Raw genomic sequence first — 22409 nt, 5'->3', positions numbered from 1 at the left:
GGTGGACAACCTCTAGTGACTACCATCAAGTAACTTTTTTAAATAACATCATTTCAGAGCCAAAGTGCTCATGCAGTGCAGCTTTTTGGCCCAATTTGTCTGGTAGAAAGTTACAGAGGTAGCTTCACCCACTTTTGGTTCTGAATCTGAATCTAGCCACCACCTTTGCTAATCCTCCTAAGTGGATTTTTCTCGTGCATCAATGACTATTCACAGGAAAAAGTATTTATGCTCTCATTACATAATACTGCTCTAATGATAAGTTCCTTAGACCTGAATGGGAGCATTACTACCCTGAGATTGTTGTGCATATCTTTGTTTCAAATTTATAGGAGAAAATAGGAACATTTTACAAACTTCCATAAAAATTAATTAAGCATGCAAATTCATGATATTCTCAGTGTTAAAACCTGTTTGTCCCTGGGCTATAAAATATTTTTAAGAAAAGATTTACTGTAAATTTACTTACTTTTAAATTAAGTACCAAATGCATATGATATGGACGTGATCCACTATTGTCTCATTTTGAATTTTTTGCTTTTAAGTTTGTTAATTGTGATTTGGGTAGGACTAGTACAGTTTAAGGTTGTGGATGTGATTCTGAATAATAAGCCAATACTTTACAATCAATGAAGCAATATATAATTTTACTCTTTTATAAGGGAAGGAATGTGTCATCCTGGATTTACAACCTTGGCTTAATGATGTACAGTCATTTGCTGCTTATGAACTGAATGTATATTAATGTAATGGAAAGATTGATCACTATTATTCTGTGTGATTGAAGTTTAATGCTGTGTTTTAAAACTGAGTTGTTTTCTATATATATATCTAATAATAAAATTCTGAAACATACTGCTTCAGCTTAAGGCCATGATAAATATATTATGACAACTCAATACAGGGGCAGCTATAAATGGATGGATGGACGAATAAATTGAAATGATTACTTCAAAATCTAATTCCCTATCAATACTATTTATAAAGACATCAAGTTTTATCTCAGATCTCTATGACTCAGTAGCAATTTGCCATCATTTTAGCTTTACTTTCAAATCAAATCTAATCAAAACAATCATTTATTATGTTTGCAAAGTTAGTCATCAATTATAAATAAAAATTATATAAGCTAACACATAAACACCTGTAAAAGTTTGATTTAATTTTGGAATATATATATATATATATATATATATATATATATATATATATATATATATATATATATATATATATATATATATATATATATATATATATGAATATATATATATGAATATATATATATATATATATATATATATATATATATATACATACATACACACACACACACACACACACACACACACACACACACACACACGGTACATTAACAGAACAGAAGCTCGGAGTAATTCCTATATTGCTCCACAGCTTGGAATTCTAACTATAAACTCTAGGACATTAAAATAATAATTCAAAAAATATTCTGATACACACTGAAGCAGATAGAATAAAAACTTCTTCCTGGATCATAAACTAGCATTGCTGGTAAACAGTACTCTAGTATTTTTTCCAACAGCCGCTATACAAAAGATAGCACTTGAATCTGAGCAAGTCATAGTGTCCTACTGAAGCAGACACTAATACTGCAAATACTGAATTGCAATACACCTTATTTATTTTCAACAACTGAAAGATACAATCTTCGGTCATTGCATCAGCATTTTATGATCATCTCTAACATAATACATAATATTCAGCTCCTACTGTAGCTCTTTAATACTAGGCAAGGACTAAGCACTAGGCAGTGTTATTTTAGTGCAGATTTTGGACTTGATCCTCTACATCTGTCGTCTCCAACCTTGGCAACTTTAAGACCTGTGGACTTCAACTTTTGTAATAATCACAGCAGTAATGCAGGCAAACATGAGGATTTCTTTCACAAAGAAGCAATCAAAACTCCTAGAAAAATTAGAAGCACCAAGCAAGGAGAAAAGTAACCCTCTGCTGACTTTATCTACAGTAGCAATAACACTTATCTAATTTCATTGGAACAGCAACAATTTCTGTACAGTGGAGGGAGAATATCTTTAAGACCAATCTCCAATTACTAAAAGGCCCTGATTCTGTTGTAATAGCTATTACTCAATGCCTAGCCCTTTGAAGTATTTTCCTTGATTTTTTCCCTACCCTAATTCACACTGAGGTTAGTTTTAGAATCCCCACAGAGAATTAAAATAAATAGAGATGTAAAAGCTGCAATTTAAAATGTTAAGTTGATTAGAAAAAGCTGTTAGTACTTTCAAGTGCCTTAAGCCTTTTTATAAAATGAGATTCTATCAATATTCCATTATAGTACTTAGGGCTGAAGACATTAATCAGTTGAATTAACAGCTAAGCTACAAATAAGATATTCTGTTCTGCTAATTAAAAAATTAAAATCTCTTGTCTCCAACCAACTTTCCTTCATGTTTCTTCTTTTTACTTTTAACCTGCAAACAATTATTTCTGGTAGTTTTGTTTTTTATGGAATGGTAGTTTTTTTTATGAAATGTCCGCTAAAATTCTCATTTGTTTGCTAGATTTCTAGATTTATCTATATTTCTAGATTATCTCACTGGAGACAGGCAGACATTATTTTAGTCCAGTAAGGTCAGATTTGTGACTTCTCTTGACCAAAGCACAGTTGAACATTCAAGACATGATGAAATATTGTTAAAATCATGGGAAAATTGTCTTCCAGAGACAATTAGTAGCTTGATGGACATTTCCAGATAGAGCACCAATATTCTCATATTTATAGAATTCATTTATTTTGCCTACCTTTCAGCATTTTAACTGCCACAGTTTCACAGCTATTGCTTTTGTTAATTCCAAATGCAGAAGCTTCCATTACTTTCCCAAAAGCCCCATGGCCCAGGACTTTACCTGAAAAAAAAAAGTAAAAGGAAGGTGCAAAGCGGGCTTTAAAAAAATCCAGAGTGCAATTGGAGGAATTTATATAACTATTCACAATGACTTGAATGAGACTCAAACAAAACAGGAAATCGAGGCAACAAAGAAATAAAGGTATGAAAAGGAAGAGGAAATAATGGCATTTTCACCATCTACAGGTGGTGGTGCCTTTTCACAGTAAGGGTAAGGAGAGGAAGTGAGAAAGAGGCAGTGTCAACAAAGCAAAGGAAGGAACTTGCTAGCTGAAGCGGGATGTCATGTCTTGTTTTTGAAAAGAAAATACAAGAAAAGTGAGGGATTAGACTGGAAAAGGTGGCACTTCAATAACTGCTGTATATACCTTTGAGTAGATCCACCCTGGCTGTATGCATACCACATACACACACAGACACACACAGATACACACACACACAAAAAACCACCCTTTGAATAGATCCACCCTGTATGCATACAGAACTGTAGATCCTATGAGTTGCTGTTACAATACAATCAACTTGCGGTACACGCTCTTATCAGCAATCGGTATCCCCATGATTGCTAGAAAGTGTTTACAACTATTCCTCTCTCACCAGCAAACCCAATGTTTTTGTGTACCTAATCGAAGTCTCTCCCGAGGAAATTCCCATTTGTTGGAATCATAGGTCAGGTATTCACATTGTTCTTCCAAAGGGACTTCATTTGGATTCATGATAATGGAAAGGTAGCCCGTCTTGATATCAGCATGAGCAGGCTGCAACACAAGAGAAAGATTGTGCAAGACTAGATTGTGGTCATTTTGCATAGGGCCTGTGACATTATTTAGTTTTCTTCGAATCCTGATCCTTGACACTGGCTCTGCTTGTCTTAGCAAAAAAAAAAAAAAAAAAATGGTTCTGACACCCAGTGGCTCTAAATAACATCTGCTAGAAACTGATTCATTGTGAGAAACTTTTTCTCCCTATTAACTGTGCTACACTTTATTTATAATAAAACGAACAGCATGGGCAAATAAAAAAGTAGGGATCTGTATTTGGTTCTTTGATTCTTTTCAACAGCAAGGCCAACATTATTTAATCATGGCTGCCAGCCATTTTTTTTTCCTGATAAAAAGCAGATAATTTTTGCCTGAATAAAAGCATGACAGTACTGGAATGGGACTTCAGAAATGGCTATCCTATGTTATCTTCCCCAACAAGATGCCTTTTCTGCTTACATTTCCCATTTAAGAATAGTAAAATATTCATCTGATTTGAAGGATGGAGCTGTTTGTGATTCTGTTTGCTACTACACCGAATCAAACTTGTTAGATGGAGGATGGAAAAGAAGCCTTACTCTCTTGATATTACAGAAGATGAGGATCAAGAGAATCCAGAAGAAGATGGCAATAACCCCAGTTCCGATTAAGATTACGATTTCCACATTGGTCCTGTCATCTGAGCCTATAGGTGGGGAAGAACATGAACAAAGAAATAGAAGAACGGTTATAAACAGGCATATAACTAATCAAGTATACACACAGAGAGAGAACCAATTCACAGAAAAAGCCAAGGAGGAATTATTGAGAATTTTCTGTATTTTCTTTTGATAGGGCTAGTTAGGACTAACTTTTTAGAATATAAAGGATGGAGAATGAAATTCGTTTTACTGCCCCAGTATGGCAAAAGGCCTTCCTTCCTTCCAAATTGTTTACCTTTCTCCTGCTGCTGCTTTATTTCCAAATACACCACTCTCTCTATAAAATCAGATGACTGAAATTAGTAATAGTACCTTCTACAGAAACACTGGCAGAGGAATTCACACAACCTTTGGCATTGCAGACACTACAAAGGTAAAGACCAGCATCTTCTTCTCTCACCCTTTGGATACTGAGCCTCTGATTGGAATCTGCTAAGTCAATCCCTGAAACATGGAGGAAAAGAAAGATATTCAGTTATGAATAATAAACCTACAACAGTCCTTTTTTACCTCCATTCCTGAATTTATATACTATTTCAAGCAGCTGATTCTAAGCCCCAATAGCCATTGTTGGACCATTATTTGTTTCTTTGTTTATTTATTTATTTATCAAGTTTATATACCTGCCAGTCTCATGAATATGACTTTGGATGGCGTACAATAAAAACTGAACAATTGAAACATAAGTATAAGTAAAACCACGGGAGGTCCTACCTGCAACACAGTCATTTCATGGACTCCCTAAGACCAAATTAAGGTTAATTTATGAAAAGTCAGTAGAGTTGAGGCCAATCTCATTTGAGGGGGTGAGATAATGTTCCACAGGGCAGCTGCTTGCCTCCTGTGTCCTGTCAGAAAGCCCTCCAGCTTAATCTGATGGGATGGGTAAATGTACCCCTAGGAGAGTGGGTCCCTGATATGACTTGGTCCCATGCCATGAAGGTCTTTAAAGGTCAAAACCAGCATCTTGAACTGAACCTTAACTAGATTGGCAACCAATGCATCTCTGGAGCAGAGGTGTAACATATGCAATGCTGGAAGCACACAAAACTGTCTGCAATGCCACATTTTGTACCAATTGAAGCTTTCAGGCTCCAGATATTCTTCAAGGGCAGCCCCATGGACATTAAAATAGTACAGTGCCTCCAAAAATGTTTTCCTCCATTATCCAAAACTGCTTGGGTAAAAGTTCTTTTTACCCAATGCAAGTAAAATATTTTAAGTCAATTTAAATTTCCAATCTGTTGTGATTAGATAATAAGTTTTTGTGTCATTACCTGACTTTTACCTAGGTTTGGGAAACATTGCAATTGTCTATTTGGGATGTAACCACAACATGAGTAACTGAGATAAAACCTTATTATCATTAGTAGTAATACCGTAGTAATAGTAGCAATAGTATTATCCTTATAATTAGCACTTGGACAGTTTTAAAACCATATGTTCCCATACTAAAGTAATATCTATAAAACACTAGTATCTATCCAGTTGGATGTAGTCAGGAAACAATACACATAGAAGATAACATGCTTTTTCAAAGAAATAGTAATATACATGTAATAAATTACATTCGTAACGTGAGAGTCAACTCTCAAAACAAGCTGAAGAAGCTGCCAAAGCAAGAATAAATGGAATCTGGATTTTGCATCCAAAAGAGGAGCTCTTTTTCAAACTTGGTGCAAATCTATTTTCTGTTTTGCTTAAGAATTTAATTTAGACCATGTACCTTGAAAGCACCAGGTTGGTGAATACTGCCTTTATGCATGCAAATAGTTTATTTGGATTGCTTCCCATATTTCAAGCATGGACATTAATGTGTTTGTAGGAAAGGGAAGGTTCAAAGAAACCAAATAAATACTTTCTGAGTTGCCTGTTTGTTGCTTGGAGGTATACACACACACTTCATAATAATTTATAATTGTTTCCTATATTTTCAGACTCTGTGTACTAATTAAAGATATTTTTTTCTTATAAATTGTTCTATAAACCTATAGGTATATGTGAACTATTTTGAGGATACACTGCAGCACCAGGTGTCTGTCCGTTCGTTCATCCATCCTTCCTTCCTTCCTTCCTTCCTTCCACCCATCCATTCATCCATCCACCACCCACCCACCTTGAATGGTTTGAAACTTTCAAGTTTCTGCAATTCTAGTCATAGCTGTGCAAGTGTTCTATCCACACATGTTCCATTCCTTAAACCCATAAAACCAACCAGCTATACCTGAGACTTTTTCAACCAGCTTTTCATCTTTATACCAGTTGATGTTTGGAATCTGCACACCGTCCACCTTGCAGCGCATTTCTATAGAATCACTCACGTTCACCAGGATGTTTGACAGGTTTTGTTTCAACCTGGGCATCTCTAAAGCTGAAGCAATGATATTAAAAGAACAGAGATAAAATGCAAGAAATGTGAGAATAAAGAACAAGTACTCTGTACAGTGGGAGCTGAACAGTTCCTTGAAGACAGCATGTAACAAATAGCTTAAAAAGTAGGAAAAAAATGAAACTTGGCCATGGCAAATCAAAGGAAAGATTGCTGTTAATCTATAAGAAAGATTGTGCTTGATCCATTGCTCTTGTGTCATTTCTAGTATACTATGTGATAAAATGAGGCCAATTAAAGTAATTTTCAGGTGATCAAGATCTTAATTTGCTTTGAAAACCAGTGGAAATATAATCTTCTTGAACAGCATAACAGGTTGGATTCTTCTAATAATCTGTATAGTATTTTTTTCCTAAAACTGGAATATCTGATTCTAATTATCCATGCATCATTCCCCCAGCACTGTTTCAATCTCAATATGTAATTTTTCCTCTCCAAACACTTCTGTTATTTTTTTGGGGGGTGCCTGTAGTTTCTGGGCCCATTCTGTTTCAATCTACCGTGTTTCCCCAAAAATAAGACAGGGTCTTATTTTCTTTTACCCCCGAAATAAGCGCTTGGCCTTATTTTCGGGGCGGTCTTATTATTTTTGAGATGCAGGAAGTGGTGAGCGTAGTCACCTCATGGCTGCTGATGTCTTGCAATATTTTCTGGGAGGGCTTATTTTCAGGGGAGGGCTTATTTTGAGCACATGCACACAAAAGCCTGATTGGGCTTATTATCCAGGGAGGTCTTATTTTCAGGGAAACAAGGTATTAATTAATAGTAGCATTATAACTGTTACCAATGCAAGTGGCAAGAAACAGAACCTGTTTTACAATATTTTCCCTTATGTCCTTTTTTTTCCAAATTTGCAGGCAGGAAATCTATGGTTGCTCTTTTTTCATTGCGCATCTACCCAACTCCTTAATATTAAACATGATACAATATCGTTTCTAAAACTGCATTCTTGCTCAGTTGAAGTAAGCTAAAAGAGCAACATGAATGGATAGAGGAAAATTAAAAACTCATTGGATTCTACTGCACACCTAATTATCTATTACCCAGCTTTAAAGAAAATCAACATAAAATGGCAATTTCTCCCCCCCCTGCAATTACTGCCCTATAGATAACCTGTAGCATGTACACATGCTATAAATACAAATGTTGAAATACATGCTACATACTTCTCTCACACACATGAATAGCATCAATTTAATGACAATACAACATTAGCTTTCTTTATAAACATGGCAAATATTGCACCACTTTCAAGGTTGGTGATTTCTTAATATAACTGTTGACTCACATTTTCTAAATGTATATTTTCTAAATGTATGTTTTCTAATTGTATATTTTCACCAGGTTTTTTTCCCTTTAGGATTGTTAAGCAAGTTCGAATTATGTTTTTGTGAAGCAAAACTCTGGCTTATCACTAACATTATCAATGAAGTTATTGTGCTTTAACTAAGCAGGTAAACATGTTAGCATTGCGCTAGTATTAAAGGAAAATAAATATCTGTTCACAATTCTACATAAAAACATAAGGGCATGGGTGGCATTTCTTCTTATGAAATAAGATTTGAATAAGAAATTTAATAAATCTGTTACCAAGCAAGTCTCCTCAGAATAATCTGAATCCAAATGACTGCCAGTGCATTTTGGGAAATGGTAGAATTCTGGACATTTAAGATCACATCAACTCACAAAAGCACCAGAACTGCTTTGAAATAAGGAAGGAGACATATTCTGTACTTGGACAATGTTTTATTTGTCATTTCAGCCATTACTTTTTTCCTCAGCATATCTACTGCTATGAGGACTCAGATTATTTCCATCAAAGAAAACCTACTCCATCTGCCTTAAGTCTCCAAAAATCATCTATGTTCCATAAAGAAGTATGTGGCAAGAAAGATCTATAACTCAAAGATTAACTTCTGGTCATTTCAATTCAGAATAAATCTGATTGATTAGAATTATTTACAGTGTTACCCTTGTTTTGCATCAGCCAAACATGCACATTTCAGTGCATCTTTCAGCACAACAAGGTTTTCCACTATCAAATTGACTTCCTCAGTGGTCCTTACCATGTACAGAGATATATCTTTTGTGGCAGTGTTTTTCGTTGTTTTCTCTATTTTGCACTTCACATACATAGTCTCCTTCATCTTCTAGAGAGATACTTGGGATGGTGAGTGTCAAAGCAGCATAATTGGAGTTAGGTTTGAAATTCAATTCGCCCTGCAGCTTCATTGCATAATGGTGGACATTCTTGCAATCCAGGACTAGAGGGTTGCCCTCTTCATAATTTAATCTTGAGAGATTGAGCCGGTACCACTGCAGGTTTTCATAGGTATAGTTATCAGCATTGCAACTTAGTCTCAGGTCTTGTCCCTCAATGGGCTCCTCAGAAGGCTCAGACTCAATTTCAAATCCATTTGGTATGGCTGCCAAGAAAGCAAGGAAAGAAAACAAATATTCAATCATTAAAACAGATGTGGCTTTACAGATGCTAAAATGCCTGTTTCCAATTCTGCTTATACAACACTACTGCCCTTATTTACTTTGGGTTACGTGTTTTCAATGAATTGTAGCAAATCATTTAGCATTTTACACATTTATTTTAACACACGACCAACCAAAGATCTCTGAAATTTGGGCCTCAAATATTCTGGTTGCACTGTGGCTTTGCTTTGTACACACACACACATACACACACAGGGGGGGGGGCGCGAGGGAGGGAATGAATTGTGGAGTCCTTGGTGCTCTGTGAACTTGGTTGTTTGCTTGGACATTTCATTATTCAAGCAAGTAATATCATTAATGCTAGTAAGTGTAGGGTTTGCTTCTTGTTTCTATACAGTAGATTGCTCTGCCTGTCCTACTGGAGGTGTTTTTTCCCCCCTTGATTATTAGGCTATTGTCTATTTAATTGTTTGTATGGTATTAATTCCACTTTATCTGGGTATTAGGGAACAAACCCCACACTCATTAGCACTGATGATTTTTGTCAGATAATTAGATGTTTACAAGCAAACAGCCAAACTCACAAAACTCCATGGTCTTGTTGTATTCGGGTCTTTTCCCATGTAAGATTGAGATTGTCTAGGAAACGTTTCAGTGAGGTCTCACTCGCCATCTTCAGACTGGTGTTTTTGGCTTAAAGCGTGGCCAGAGCTGTCGTCTTTCTATAAATATTGGTGGGGGTGTGTGGCGTGCTGGCGTTGTTTCAGTAAGTGGATTGATTGGATGTGTGGCTGTATCATGATTGGTAAATTGGTGCTAATTGGTGCTGACTGTGTATCTGTTGTTGTTTTGTGTTGTAATGGCCTGGGTGGTAGGTGGGGCTCGTTTGTTTACAGGGCTGGTTTCCAGATGTCTGGTAGGCAGGAGGTATCGTCACGTTTATTCATGTTGTGGGGGTGTTTCTCTATTTCAATAACTTCCATAATTATTCTCTTGTTGAAGTGTTCAGTTTTGGAGATTAACCTGGTTCCTTCAAAATTAATTTCAAGTCCTGTAGCTTTAAGGTGCTGGAAAAGGGAGGAAGTTTTTTCTTTTTTTCTGACTGTGTTCTTGTGTTCTGTGATGCATGCATTAATTCTCCTGTTCATTTGTCCTATGTATGTTGCAGGGCAGATTTTGCATAGTGTTTCGTAGACATGACTTGGTTTTCTAGCTGGATTATGTCTTTGGGGTTTCTTAAGATGTTGGCTATTTTTTGGTCAGTGTTGAAGGCTGTCTTGATATTGTGTTTGTGGAGAATTTTGCTGATTTTATCTGTGGTGCCTTTGATGTAAGGGAGGAGGGCGATTCCATTGTCCTGTTCTGTGTCTCGGTTTTTGGTGGGAGTCTCCCTTTGGATTAGGTTGGTAATTGTTTTTCTTTGGAATCCGGTGGAGATTAATACATTTGTGAGAGTGTGTAATTCAGTTTTCAGGTGGTAGCAATAGCAGTAGACTTATATACCGCTTCATAGGCCTTTCAGGCCTCTCTAAGCGGTTTACAGAGAGTCAGCATATTGCCCCCAACAATCTGGGTCCTCATTTTACCCACCTCGGAAGGATGGAAGGCTGAGTCAACCCTGAGCCGGTGAGATTTGAACCGCTGACCTGCTGATCTAGCAGTAGCCTGCAGTGCTGCTTTTAACCACTGCGCCACCTTGGCTCTTTGGTCTTTGTTGGCTAGCCGTTTGGTTCTGGAGATGAGGGTTTTGGCTACAGAATTGATCTGTGCAGGGTGGTAATGGGATTGTCCGTTTAAGTAGTGGTTGGTGTGTGGTTTTTTCCGGTAGATGGTGTGTCCTAGGGAGCCATTGGATTTTTTGTAGATTAGGAGATCAGAACGAACAGAGAATAAATGCATGCATCACAGAAGACAAGAACGCAGTCAGAAAAAAAGAAAAAACTTCCTCCCTTTTCCAGCACCTTAAAGCTACAGGACATGAAATTAATTTTGAAGGAACCAGGTTAATCTCCAAAACTGAACATTTCAACAAAAGAATAATTATGGAAGCGATCGAAATAGAGAAACACCCCCACAACATGAATAAACGTGACGATACCTCCTGCCTACCAGACATCTGGAAACCAGCCCTGGTAAACAAACGAACCCCCACCCACCACCCAGGTCGTTACAACACAAAACAACAACAGACCCACAGCCAAATCTATGAGATATATATACATACATACATACATACATACATAAATACACACACACACACACACACACACATTCATTTTCATCTGTCAGAAAGACAGATTTGAAATAAATGATCCATAAACAACTCTAATCCAGGCAATGATAAAAGAATTACTATGATTATATATAGCTACATCTTCACATGTTGAATTCTGTGTTACTAAAGGGAAATCAATTTACAGGCATTATAGTACAGATAAATAGTTCAGATTAAAATCAAGCCCTACTATCTCCTTCATTCATATAACATGCTTATCTCAAATCCTAATTATCAAAACACAGTGATTATATTCACGTAACACTCCATGTCCAAATTTCAGTTATGGCTTAACATGATTACCTGCTGTGTTAATACAATGGCTAAACTGTAGTCTAAAACAGAAACCATTAAATCACATTTTAGCTTAGCTTAATGGTTGTGCAAACTGCTATCTGTCTGTCTGTTTTACATTTATTCCACTCATAAGCAAATATGTTTTCTGGATGTCCTGTGGATTCAGTGAGCAGAATTCAAAAGCTCAGGTTCTAAAATTGGAAATATGCAGATTCTGTTCAATGGCAGGGCACTAGGTGGTGCTACTGTACCAAAAACACTTGGGAATGGGCAATGCCAGCTTTTTAAGATAGATAACCTGAAAGTGTATATGTGTTGATAGGAGGGCAAATCTTCTCTTTCTTTGCTCTAAAACATCTCTTGATTTGCTTCTCCACCTCACATGACTTTCAACATATAATGGCTTAAATATTTTGTCATATTTTTGTTCAGATAAAGCACTTTAAAAAAACTCAAACAAGTGCAAACTCAAATATATAGATTTTTAGTTTTAAAATAAAAATTTCAACAAATTTTGATTTTGATAATGATTTGGACTAGCAAATATTAAATATATGTTTTAGCGCTCTGTATTGATTAATTACGAAGACACAATACCAAACATACTTTGATAAACAATTTCCATTCAGTGCAGAGATGGTATTCAGCAGGTTCTGACCAGTTCTGGAGAACCGGTAGCGGAAAGTTTGAGTAGTTTGGAGAACCGGCAAATACCACCTCTGACTGGCCCCGCCCCCATCTATTTGTTGCCTCCCGAGTCCCAGCTGATCAGGGCGAAATGGGGATTTTGCAGTAACTTTTCCCTGGAGTGGAGAGGGAATGGAGGTTTTACAGTATCCTTCCCCTGCCATGCCCATCAAGCCACGCTTACAGAACTGGTAGTAAAAAATTTGAATCCCACCATTGATTCAAAGGTTTCAAAGAGATTAAGGAGTCCTTAAAAGCCTTAAAATGTTATATAACAGGTTGTTTAAGTGAATTCTGTTTTTAAGATACTCACTTGTTACATAAAAGTAAATCAACCGTTCATCACGACCTACTTTGTTGGAGGCTACACACTTATACATGACAGAAACATTGGCTTCTTGGATGATTAGGTTGCTGATGGTCTGAGGAAAAAAGAATAACAACATGAACAGATTAAAACATTTTTTTATCCTGCCTTTATTATTGTTTTTATTTTATTATTTTATGTATTATTACATTTATATACCACCCATCTCTTGTAGTGATTCTATTATGCTTATAGTATAATAAAAAGATAAGAAAGAAAACAAAACAATTAAAATTAAGAAAGATCAATAAAGGCTAAAACACCAAGAGGATGGCCAACATGGGGTATAGATCTCTCTATCTCATCAGCCATCCTCAACCTATTATACCCCTATTGGAGCCCCAGGTTAACTAGCAGAAACCATGTCTAAAGGTTCTTCCTGAAGGCCAGGAATTTATAAAGAACTCAACAGGGCATCCATACCTAATAACACCTTCCTTCTCCAGTTTTCCTCACAACAACAACAACTGTGAAGTGAATTGGGCTGAGAGAGAATGACTGGCCCAAAGACACCCAGCTGGCGATCATGACTTAAGGAAGGGCTAGATTCTAGAACTCACCATCTCCCACTTTTCAGCCTGATACCTTAACCACTAGATCAAACTGTATTGTAACTCCAAGTTTTTAACTTGGAAAGATATAGGACTTTCACCCAACCCTACACATTTTCAAAGAATATTACTATCCCAGTAGCTCTTCTTCCCTGTGGAAAGTTGCGCAATAAAATCATGTAATGTTCATGGCCGCTTGTCCAAACTATGGGCTGTTTCTTTTATCTTTGCATTCAGTTTCATTGGATGTGTGCTCAGTATGAATATTCTCCATCAATCTGCTGCTGCTAAGATGCTACTGTTGCACTGAGATACCTTCCTCAATGAAACAACAAAATCCATTCATGAATTTTTTTCTATTTACAGAAGAAGATTTAAGAGGGAGCGACATCAGAAAATTCAGTCTTTTCTTCTTAAGGAAAGATTACAGATCAAACACCTTCATCACAGCAGGCGAAAGAACAGATGAAAAACATGTGATGTCTGGTCTTGACTTCTGCATTATATATAGAGTGGTGGGCAGATTCAATATGTAATATACAATAGGCATAATGCTAATTTAAATTATAAATATAATGGTTCAGGACATATCAATAAATGGTAAGTTCTGACACAGTCAACTATATTAATATTAAATTGGATAAATCTCCATTGGAGATTCAGGTGGATAGGCACATTGAACAATACCCTAGTGCAGATAGGTGCCAGAGTTTAAATAACAAAACAATTGTAATTAGCTAATAAGACAATGGACGCTCATGATGGATGCATAACCTGGATAGCTGTAGATTATTCTGTATTTCTGAGATAAAACTGTGTTTCACACATATTGCCATATATTATTGTTAACTTCTTCATATTATTAAAGAAATTTGAAAAGTTTTAAGTTCAGCTTTGTTTGTTTTTTCATTATGTCTGTCAACAACTGGAAGATAGCAATTAGTGAATCAAAATTCCTGTTCAGCATTTCCAGAAACAACAAAAGGATGGCTCTAGTGAGAAACATCATACTTAGTCCTAGCATCGTGCAGATATGAAAAAGTCCAGAGAATGGTCAGGAAATTCATGAAATTATTAAGCCTACTAAAGTTTGTTCCAAAAAGCATCTAGAGGAGACATTGCTTGGAACAACTGTTGAGGGGAAAATATTGTTTTCAGAAAGAAAATAGTTTTATTGAAAATTTTATTGAAATTAAAATTTATTTAGTGTATAATAATTGCTTTCTTCTTGTCAGCCTCTCATTAGCCCTTCAACAATTAAACATAATTACACACTTTCATAAACAATACAATAAAGTAAAATATCTGCCTGATTCATATGCTCATTCAGTATAGTCTGAATGAAATTTTAATATATTTTGATCTTTCCAGAAAAGTTAATACAAAAAAATTTAAATACTCAATAAATCTTTCCTAATTAATTCTGTAATGCATCAAAATTTATTTACTTCGGTAAACATTGATAAGTGTAAACAAAAATTACTTTAATGGAGAAAACTTTTTACTATTCTAGTCATGTCTAATTCAACAGTGGTAATGTCTTAAAGGGACAGATGCCCATTTTTTTATTTTAGTACTTCTTATATTTATTAATTTTTTATTAGTAATAAAACATATTAAAATGAATTACTTTTGAATAATAGGAAAAGAAAATAGTTTTGGAACTCACATTTTTTTAAAATGGGCAAACATTGAGATTATTATTGCTACAGTCCACTAATTATTATCTATTTGTTAAATTTATATGGTTGCATCCCATCACAAAATGCACTACTCTGGGCTAACAGCACTTGAAAACAGAATAAAAGCAATATAATAAAATTATTTGAAGGATAACCTGTAAGCCAGAAATTTACTCTCTTTGTTTCCATTCTTCCAAAGAAATATACCTTTCATTACACCACACTAATAAACATATCTTCCTGTATACTACAGTATTAGCAATGTAATATAATTCAAAATAAAACAATAAGACTGGAAAATCTACATAGTAATAAAATTCTCTTGTTTGTCTGTTTATAAACTTCAATTAGGCAAAAGAATGCATCCTATGGGAAACAATTTTTAAAGCAAGGTACCTTAAGTGGACTTACTTAAAGAATGTGTTCCAAAATCCAAAAAAGGCTCATTACTCCTGTGGAATTGAAATCTGAAGGAACTTCAAACTTCAAGCATTGATAAACCTGTGACCATTACAGATCTGGTGTGCTACCATGGTCAGCTGTGATCAGGTGATTGTGATTTCTAACCCTGTCAACACCCCACAAGTAAAGTCAGTGGGGAAGCTGGCAGGAAGTCAAAAGTTGATCCTGGTCTTACCGTTTTTCCCTCCACCTGTGATCATTCTGTTTAGGTAAGGAAACAGCTATGAAAGAATGACCTAACAAGTCATGGGTCATCTTGTTATAACTTAAAAACAATTGCAAACTAATTTTGGCCAAATTGTTAAAAATTCTTCTTCCTTTCTATTTTGTAAAAAAAACCAAACACCTAAACAAGTCCTACCAAATTAAGAATCCCAAAGCAACTTTCCCCACAAAACCTAACACGAATGTTGGAAAACAACTTAGATCATCAAGCTATTGCTAGAGGCTAGGTGTAAACTTCTCCTTTCGATATCATATATATTTTTAGAGAGTGTTATGCCTCCAAAGTCCTGATGTCTTGCTAAATTACAAATGCACGGATCGGAATTTCAAGATATTTTCAAATCTATAAGCATCTGATTCTTTTTTTCACTTTCTGTTGGTACAGGATTGAAATGTAGATTATACAATGTGCCAGATAATCATTTGGGACAAATCAAAAATTGAGAAGAGAAATGTAGCAAATGGCTAATCAAAGTAGCATTTCCAAATCCACTTCTTTTATTCTTCAGATAAACTTTGGAAAACTTGGCATAAATCAATTTGAATTTTACTTGGCGTAATTCAAATCGAAGCAGAACAAGAACATGGTTCTTTCCTTCCTATCATCATTTCTCACCTTTTTGTGAAGAATTCCTGACTGTAGTACTTGGACAGGAAGTAATCATGGAGGGACATGAAAACAGGAAGTGACTTGAGGAAACTGGAAGCCATTTGTTTGTTCTTTTGCCTGCATCACTATCATGGGCACAGTTTGGTAGCTGACACTGTCACTTAGAATAGGAAACTAGTCACAGAAAGGCATGCATGATCCTGTCGCTTTATTATATTTACCAGCATAGTGGAAAGAAACAACTTTGAAACGCTGGCTTTTTAAAGAAGATAATAGATCAAGATAAAAAAACCTCCCTAAAAGAAATTATGGATCACATCCATTAGAGATCCACTGGAATGTCTCATATTCCAAAATAACATCACACCAAACAAAACCATTTGTTCAAAAATATACTGGGTACGATGGTTGGCTGACAAATTAAAACCACAATGTACATTGATGTACGTTAAGCTTATGTGTAGGAGTGACATATAGAACAGTGGAGAATAACGGGCAGGAGAAAGTGAAGAGCTGTTTCCTGTGCTTTTAACTACTTAAGTAAATTGCCTTAAGAATTCCTCTCCTCCCCAGTGAAGGAGAAACAGAAAATAATTTGCTTTGACACATAAGGCTGGACCACAATGAATTGGGATCCAAAAACATGAATGGCTTTTTCAAATCCATTTAAGAAGCTGAATGGCTCTTTTGATAACTGCTCTTAAAGCAATACTCTTTCAAACAATTCCAGTATATTTACTGAAAGAAAATGCTTATTGACATATTACTATCCAAGCAACTTGCTCATAGACAGTTTTATTAACTAGATCAATGCAAACATTTCATGGTTCCATTAATGGAATTGTTTTTCAACAACCAGTCTGATTTGGAGTGGGAATTAAATTCAATATGTATTCCATTGTGAAGTAAATGAATAATATACCCAGAAAATTTGGATAAATACTATCTTTATAATCTGCAATTCTAAATAATACAGTCTACATTATTTTGGTACATCAAGATTTTATATATATATCATAGATTTGCTGCTGTTGTATTTGCCATAGAACTCTACTGTATTATAGCAGGAAGTACACAGGTCAGTGAATATATATGCTGCAAACAGAAAGTTCCCTTTTTAAATCCTTAACATTTCGTTTGCCAATAAGGAGAATTATTGCCCAGATGGTGATAGAGAAACTGTTATGGTTCTCTTCATGGCCTTTAATACTATTGACATGGTAACTTTCTAAATCAGTTATAGAGCTGGACATTGTTTTCCAGTCTTCCTCAGTGACTGGTTCTAGTTGGTAGTGACTTATCAGCCTTTCAAGGTAGACCAAGCCAGGAAACCAGAGTTATGAATACTAATACCACTTTTATTATAAGCCACTGGAAAATACTAGAAGTTTGGTGTCCAGAATCATCAATATCTTTATGATTCTCAATTTATAATTAAACTACTCAATATATACTCATAAATTCCAATCCATGAGATCAGACTGCATCCATTTAATCCTTCCCTTTTCTTTTAGTGACATAAACAACAAGTCTATTTTTCTTTCGTTCATTTCTTTCATTTGTTCATGATGGTTCATTCTTTTTATATTCCATATGCAATATTCCATATGCCAATGTCATTCCCAGAGATGTCCAAAAAATATTGAACTTCAAACCCTCATGCCTCTGGTCAATTGAAGCTTTCAGATTTACCAACCTTAGTTGTGTAGGGTATCTAATACACTTTGCGAGTAAACATGCTTATTCTATCCACCAACTATGAGGTACATGCATATCATTGATATGTGTTCAGATGGGTTCCATGTATCTTCTTTAGTTCCCTCACAGAAAAATAATGTTTTGGAAGTGGTACTTTAAAAGGCTTGGATTTGGGAACTATTTTACCTGAAAAATCTATCCTCAATGCCTTTTTTCTAAAAAAAAATCATGCACAGAGGTATGGAAAGAGCAACCGAAAACGGACAACTGAAGAAGAAAAATATTTTATTTTATGAGAAGCTGGAAGGAGTAACACATTTAATGAGTTAATTGGAATTAGGGTGGATCTTTACCAGTTTGATATATGTAATTGAAATAATGTTTTAATGTAGCTTTGTATTTGTAAAGTGAGTCTGAAAATCTTTTTTTTTCTTTATACAGTATATAATGCGTAATTCCTAAAGCTTACAAAATATTATTTAAAGTACATTTGAAAGTATTTATGTTAAGAGGAAGTTTAAAAAGATGATTAAAATTTATTGATTTTATAAATATTCTTAAAGAAAAAAATAGTTTTAAAATGGATGTAAAAAAAGCCTTTTCACTTTAAAGTTAAAGAATCTGAAAAAGTATAATGAATTTTGCTAATAGCAATAACAACAGTATTTTGACTAGCAGTTTACAATTTTATCAATCATGGGAAGGATGGAAGGTTGAGTCAGCCTTGAGCCAGTCAAGATCAAAGTCCTAGCAGTGGGCAGAGTTAGCCTGCAATAGTGCATTTTAATCACTGTGCCATCATGGCTAATATAAATGATGACAATGATGACAAAGATTAATAAGTGTAAGTAGAATATATACTACTTTCCACAGTAAGCAAAAAAATAAAGGAAGATAGTTAAACAGATTGCTTTATTTGAAGAAATTAATACTGTATATCTAATTTTATTTTTATTTGGAAATCACTTCTGGATTTTGTGCTTGTAATGGAAAAATAAAACTTTGATTTTGCTCTTGCTGATTAAATAGGTTTGTTGTTGTAAAAATAGCTAAAGTATTCAGAGGTGTGTTGCCAATTTTTTTACTACTGGTTTGGGTGCGCTCCTGCCCATGTGACACTTCTGCGCATGCGTAGAAGCGTCCAGGCAGGTGGGCGGAGCCTCCTGTCACAGCTACTACAGGTTCGACCGATCAGGGCCAAACTGGCAACAACCCACCTCTAATATCATTGCATAAAAGTAAAAAGTTGTAAGAAAAGAAAGGTTGTAATTTTATTATCTTCTACTGTATTAAGAAAATCAGAAGTCAATGCCTTTTCCCCCTCCCTTCTACCCCACATTTTCTCTTTTTCCCTTCCCTTAATTCCCATTTTTTTCCTTTGTATTTTATATTCTGATAAAGTAATAAAATTTTGATACAGAAAAAGAAAAATATTTTGAAAGTGGCACTTTAAGAGACTGGGATTTGCCAGAAAAATCTATCCTCGATGCCTTTTTAAAAATTAATGCACATAGGTGTGTAAAGAGTAACGGAAAATTGGCAACTGAAGAATTTAACTAAAGAATAGGTACTATTTTTCTGACTCTACTTAGAAGAGATAAACAGAACTTGTACGTAACATAAGGCAGTGCCAATTTCAACAACCCTAGCACTGGATAATACAAATACTAGATAATTATATAGCAATACAGATTTTAAAGGGATTAAAAGGCAAAGTCATCCTCCATCTAGGTTTAACCATGTCATTTCATAATTTAATTTATAATGTGGACGCTTGTTAAAATGTTTTGCTGTATATTATTTCAACATTAGCTCTTTTTCAAGAACAGCAATTCCTGGCTTATCTTTAAATGGAACATTCAAATGAGAAAGTTTATTGTGATTCCAAACTGTGTAATGGTGCTTTGGCTCTGGTGTGGGCACCTCTCTATACCCACTGGCTGGTCAGATAGTTGCCGGTAGATTTGTGGACCCAGGAAATACTTAGAGTCACTGCCTTACTTCCTCCTTCATTCAAATGCATGCTTTCCTCAGCCCATGGGGCAAGGGTCTAAGCTTAGGAATAGGTGTAGCTTCTTTAAGAAGCACCTGACAAATACAGAGAAGGTGTTGACTTCAAGTCTGAGTTTCCTTTGCTCCTTTACTCCGGATTTTAAAAAATGCATATTTCTACCATATTTTTCAGAAGCATTAATGATAATGATGATAACAACATATTAAATTTACATGCAACCTAACTCCCAATGACTCTGGGCAGTCTACAAAGATAAACTTTTGAAAAATATAATAACAGACAAAAAAGATGAAGAGAGGATGGCAAGAATGACAAAGAAGAAGAAAACCCAGACAGAAATTTTAAAAAAAATTAAACCCATACAATCCAAATAGGTGACTCTCTGTCACCAAAGGCCTGTGCAAATGGCTAAAACCTTCATAGGCCTTTAAAACGTTAGCATGGAAGGAATCGTCTGGATCTCTCAGGGGAACCTCATTATGGAGGGCATGTCTTGCTAACAGAGAAAACCTGCTTCTGAAGTCCCGATAAATGGCATTATTTAATTGAAGTATTTTCATACTTTTACTTGACTTTTTGCTTTTTTTTAGTTTATATTATTTCATGTTTATGTTTTATTTCTCTGTAAATCTTTAAATAAAATAATATATCAGTACTATCTCAGTATAATTTAATTTCTGTCAGTTTGGAGAGATAGCAAGAATTTCATCCGAGTATCAGCATATTTGGCATATACAGACAAAATAGTCTTGTACTCTTTGAGGTTTTTTTTAATTTCAGTAAGCACTTCCTATATTAAGACCTAGTCTCATAAATTGCTTGATCCCACCTACAGAGTTAATTATGAATATGCTATTAATTGCATGGCATGCATTGTTTATTTGTAAACACTAAGCAGGTAAAAACCTTCAACCAGCAATGATAGTAAAGTAACATCTTAATAATGCTAGAGGGCTGTAATATGAATGCATCCTTGTGGAAATACTTTTTGGGAAAGAAAGGTAGATTGTTTCTTAAGAATTCAAGAACATGCAGGATAGCTGAGGAAATATACAAATAGGTGTAACTCAAAGGAAGTATTCAGCAGGTGCTGACCTGTCCTGGAGAACTGGTAGCGGAAATTTTGAGTAGTTCAGAGAACCGGTAAACACTACCTCTAATTGGCCCCACTCCCATCTATTCTCTGCCTCCTGTGTCCCAGCTCATCGGGGGTGGGGGAACGGGGATTTTGCAGTAACCTTCCCCTGCAGAGGAGTGGGAATGGAAATTTTATCCTTGGTGGGCATGGCAGGGAAAGTATCCATGCTCACCAAGCCATGCCATGCCCACATAATTGGTAATAATTTTTTTTAAATCCCACCACTGGTATAACTGTTGGTCTGATCAGATCCAAATCTTGAACACATTCTTTTTTATGAATGTATTCACTAGTACACTATGAAACCAATTTTATCATGAGCCTTTTTTCAGTAGATACTTTTATAACAAATATCTTTTTCCCATTAACTGACAAGTTTGTTCAGTGAAAACACTAAATAATTTTAGCTTTTCAAAGCAAACTTGCTCAATTCATTTCTCCTTTCTCAATTCTTTTCTTTCAACTTTGCTTTGGATGTCGCGTTAGTCTGTTGAAAGAATTGTTGAACGAACCGTATATCAAAAATGATAATACGGGAAAGCCAATATAGTTTGAATTTACCAGATAATATTCCATTTCATACGTTTGAAGTGTTTCTCTGTTACCTCTTTCCAATGGAGAAAGAAAACAGGGAAATGGCCTCACCTTGTTCCTTCCTTCCACAAACTCTGTCCAGGTGTCAATGCTTTCAATGGGGTTCACAGCATCCATCTGTGACACATCCTTCCAGTCCTTACACTCAGGCATCCGGTCCCTCTGATGGCGTTGTACAGCCCTTGGTCTGCTTCATTTTATAGTTTATGTAGTACCCACAAAAGAGAAAGAAATGGAAAAAAATAAGAGACCCTAACAAGGAAGCAATGCTTTACAGGGAAAGCGGATAAATTTAGCAAGACGGAACATAATACAATTTTGTGTGCATGTACCTAAAAAGGGGTATGAATATTTTTTTTTACTCTGTAATGAAGCCAGAATGTTGGGGACATCCACTAAAATTGATCAGTAGCAAGAAATGAAGAATCCAAATAGACTTTTATACAATGTATCATTTGTTATAAAATTTCTCCATATTTATTATGAAGGCTGTTAAGGCAGGCAGCTTGAATAGGAGAATGACAAGTCTATAGATGGTAGGACTGGCAGCTGTGAAGGATTTACAGAATCTTGATATCCAGAGACCAGCAGATACCACTTT

The 22409-nt window shown here is 35.4% G+C and overlaps 1 protein-coding gene across 2 annotated transcripts in view; it reads right to left on the bottom strand.

The window, feature by feature from the left end:
* FLT4 (fms related receptor tyrosine kinase 4) overlaps window positions 1-22409 on the bottom strand; it is a 110676-nt gene that overhangs the window by 30337 nt on the left and 57930 nt on the right. The window contains exons 11-18 of one of the 2 annotated variants that reach the window (XM_014053221.2): window positions 21860-21998; window positions 12781-12889; window positions 8830-9189; window positions 6599-6745; window positions 4687-4818; window positions 4252-4358; window positions 3535-3670; window positions 2809-2913 (exon numbers count right to left, since the gene is read on the bottom strand). In XM_014053221.2, the coding sequence (XP_013908696.2) occupies window positions 2809-2913; window positions 3535-3670; window positions 4252-4358; window positions 4687-4818; window positions 6599-6745; window positions 8830-9189; window positions 12781-12889; window positions 21860-21998 (1235 nt within the window). The remainder of the gene's footprint in view (window positions 1-2808; window positions 2914-3534; window positions 3671-4251; window positions 4359-4686; window positions 4819-6598; window positions 6746-8829; window positions 9190-12780; window positions 12890-21859; window positions 21999-22409) is intronic. The other variant, XM_014053222.2, reaches the window with a different exon arrangement.

Source organism: Thamnophis sirtalis, unplaced genomic scaffold (genome assembly GCF_051295495.1).
Source record: "Thamnophis sirtalis isolate CommonGarterSnake01/CBP01778 unplaced genomic scaffold, rThaSir2_p1.2 scaffold_3, whole genome shotgun sequence".
NCBI lineage: Eukaryota > Metazoa > Chordata > Lepidosauria > Squamata > Natricidae > Thamnophis > Thamnophis sirtalis.
This window is presented reverse-complemented; position numbering and strand designations above follow the sequence as displayed.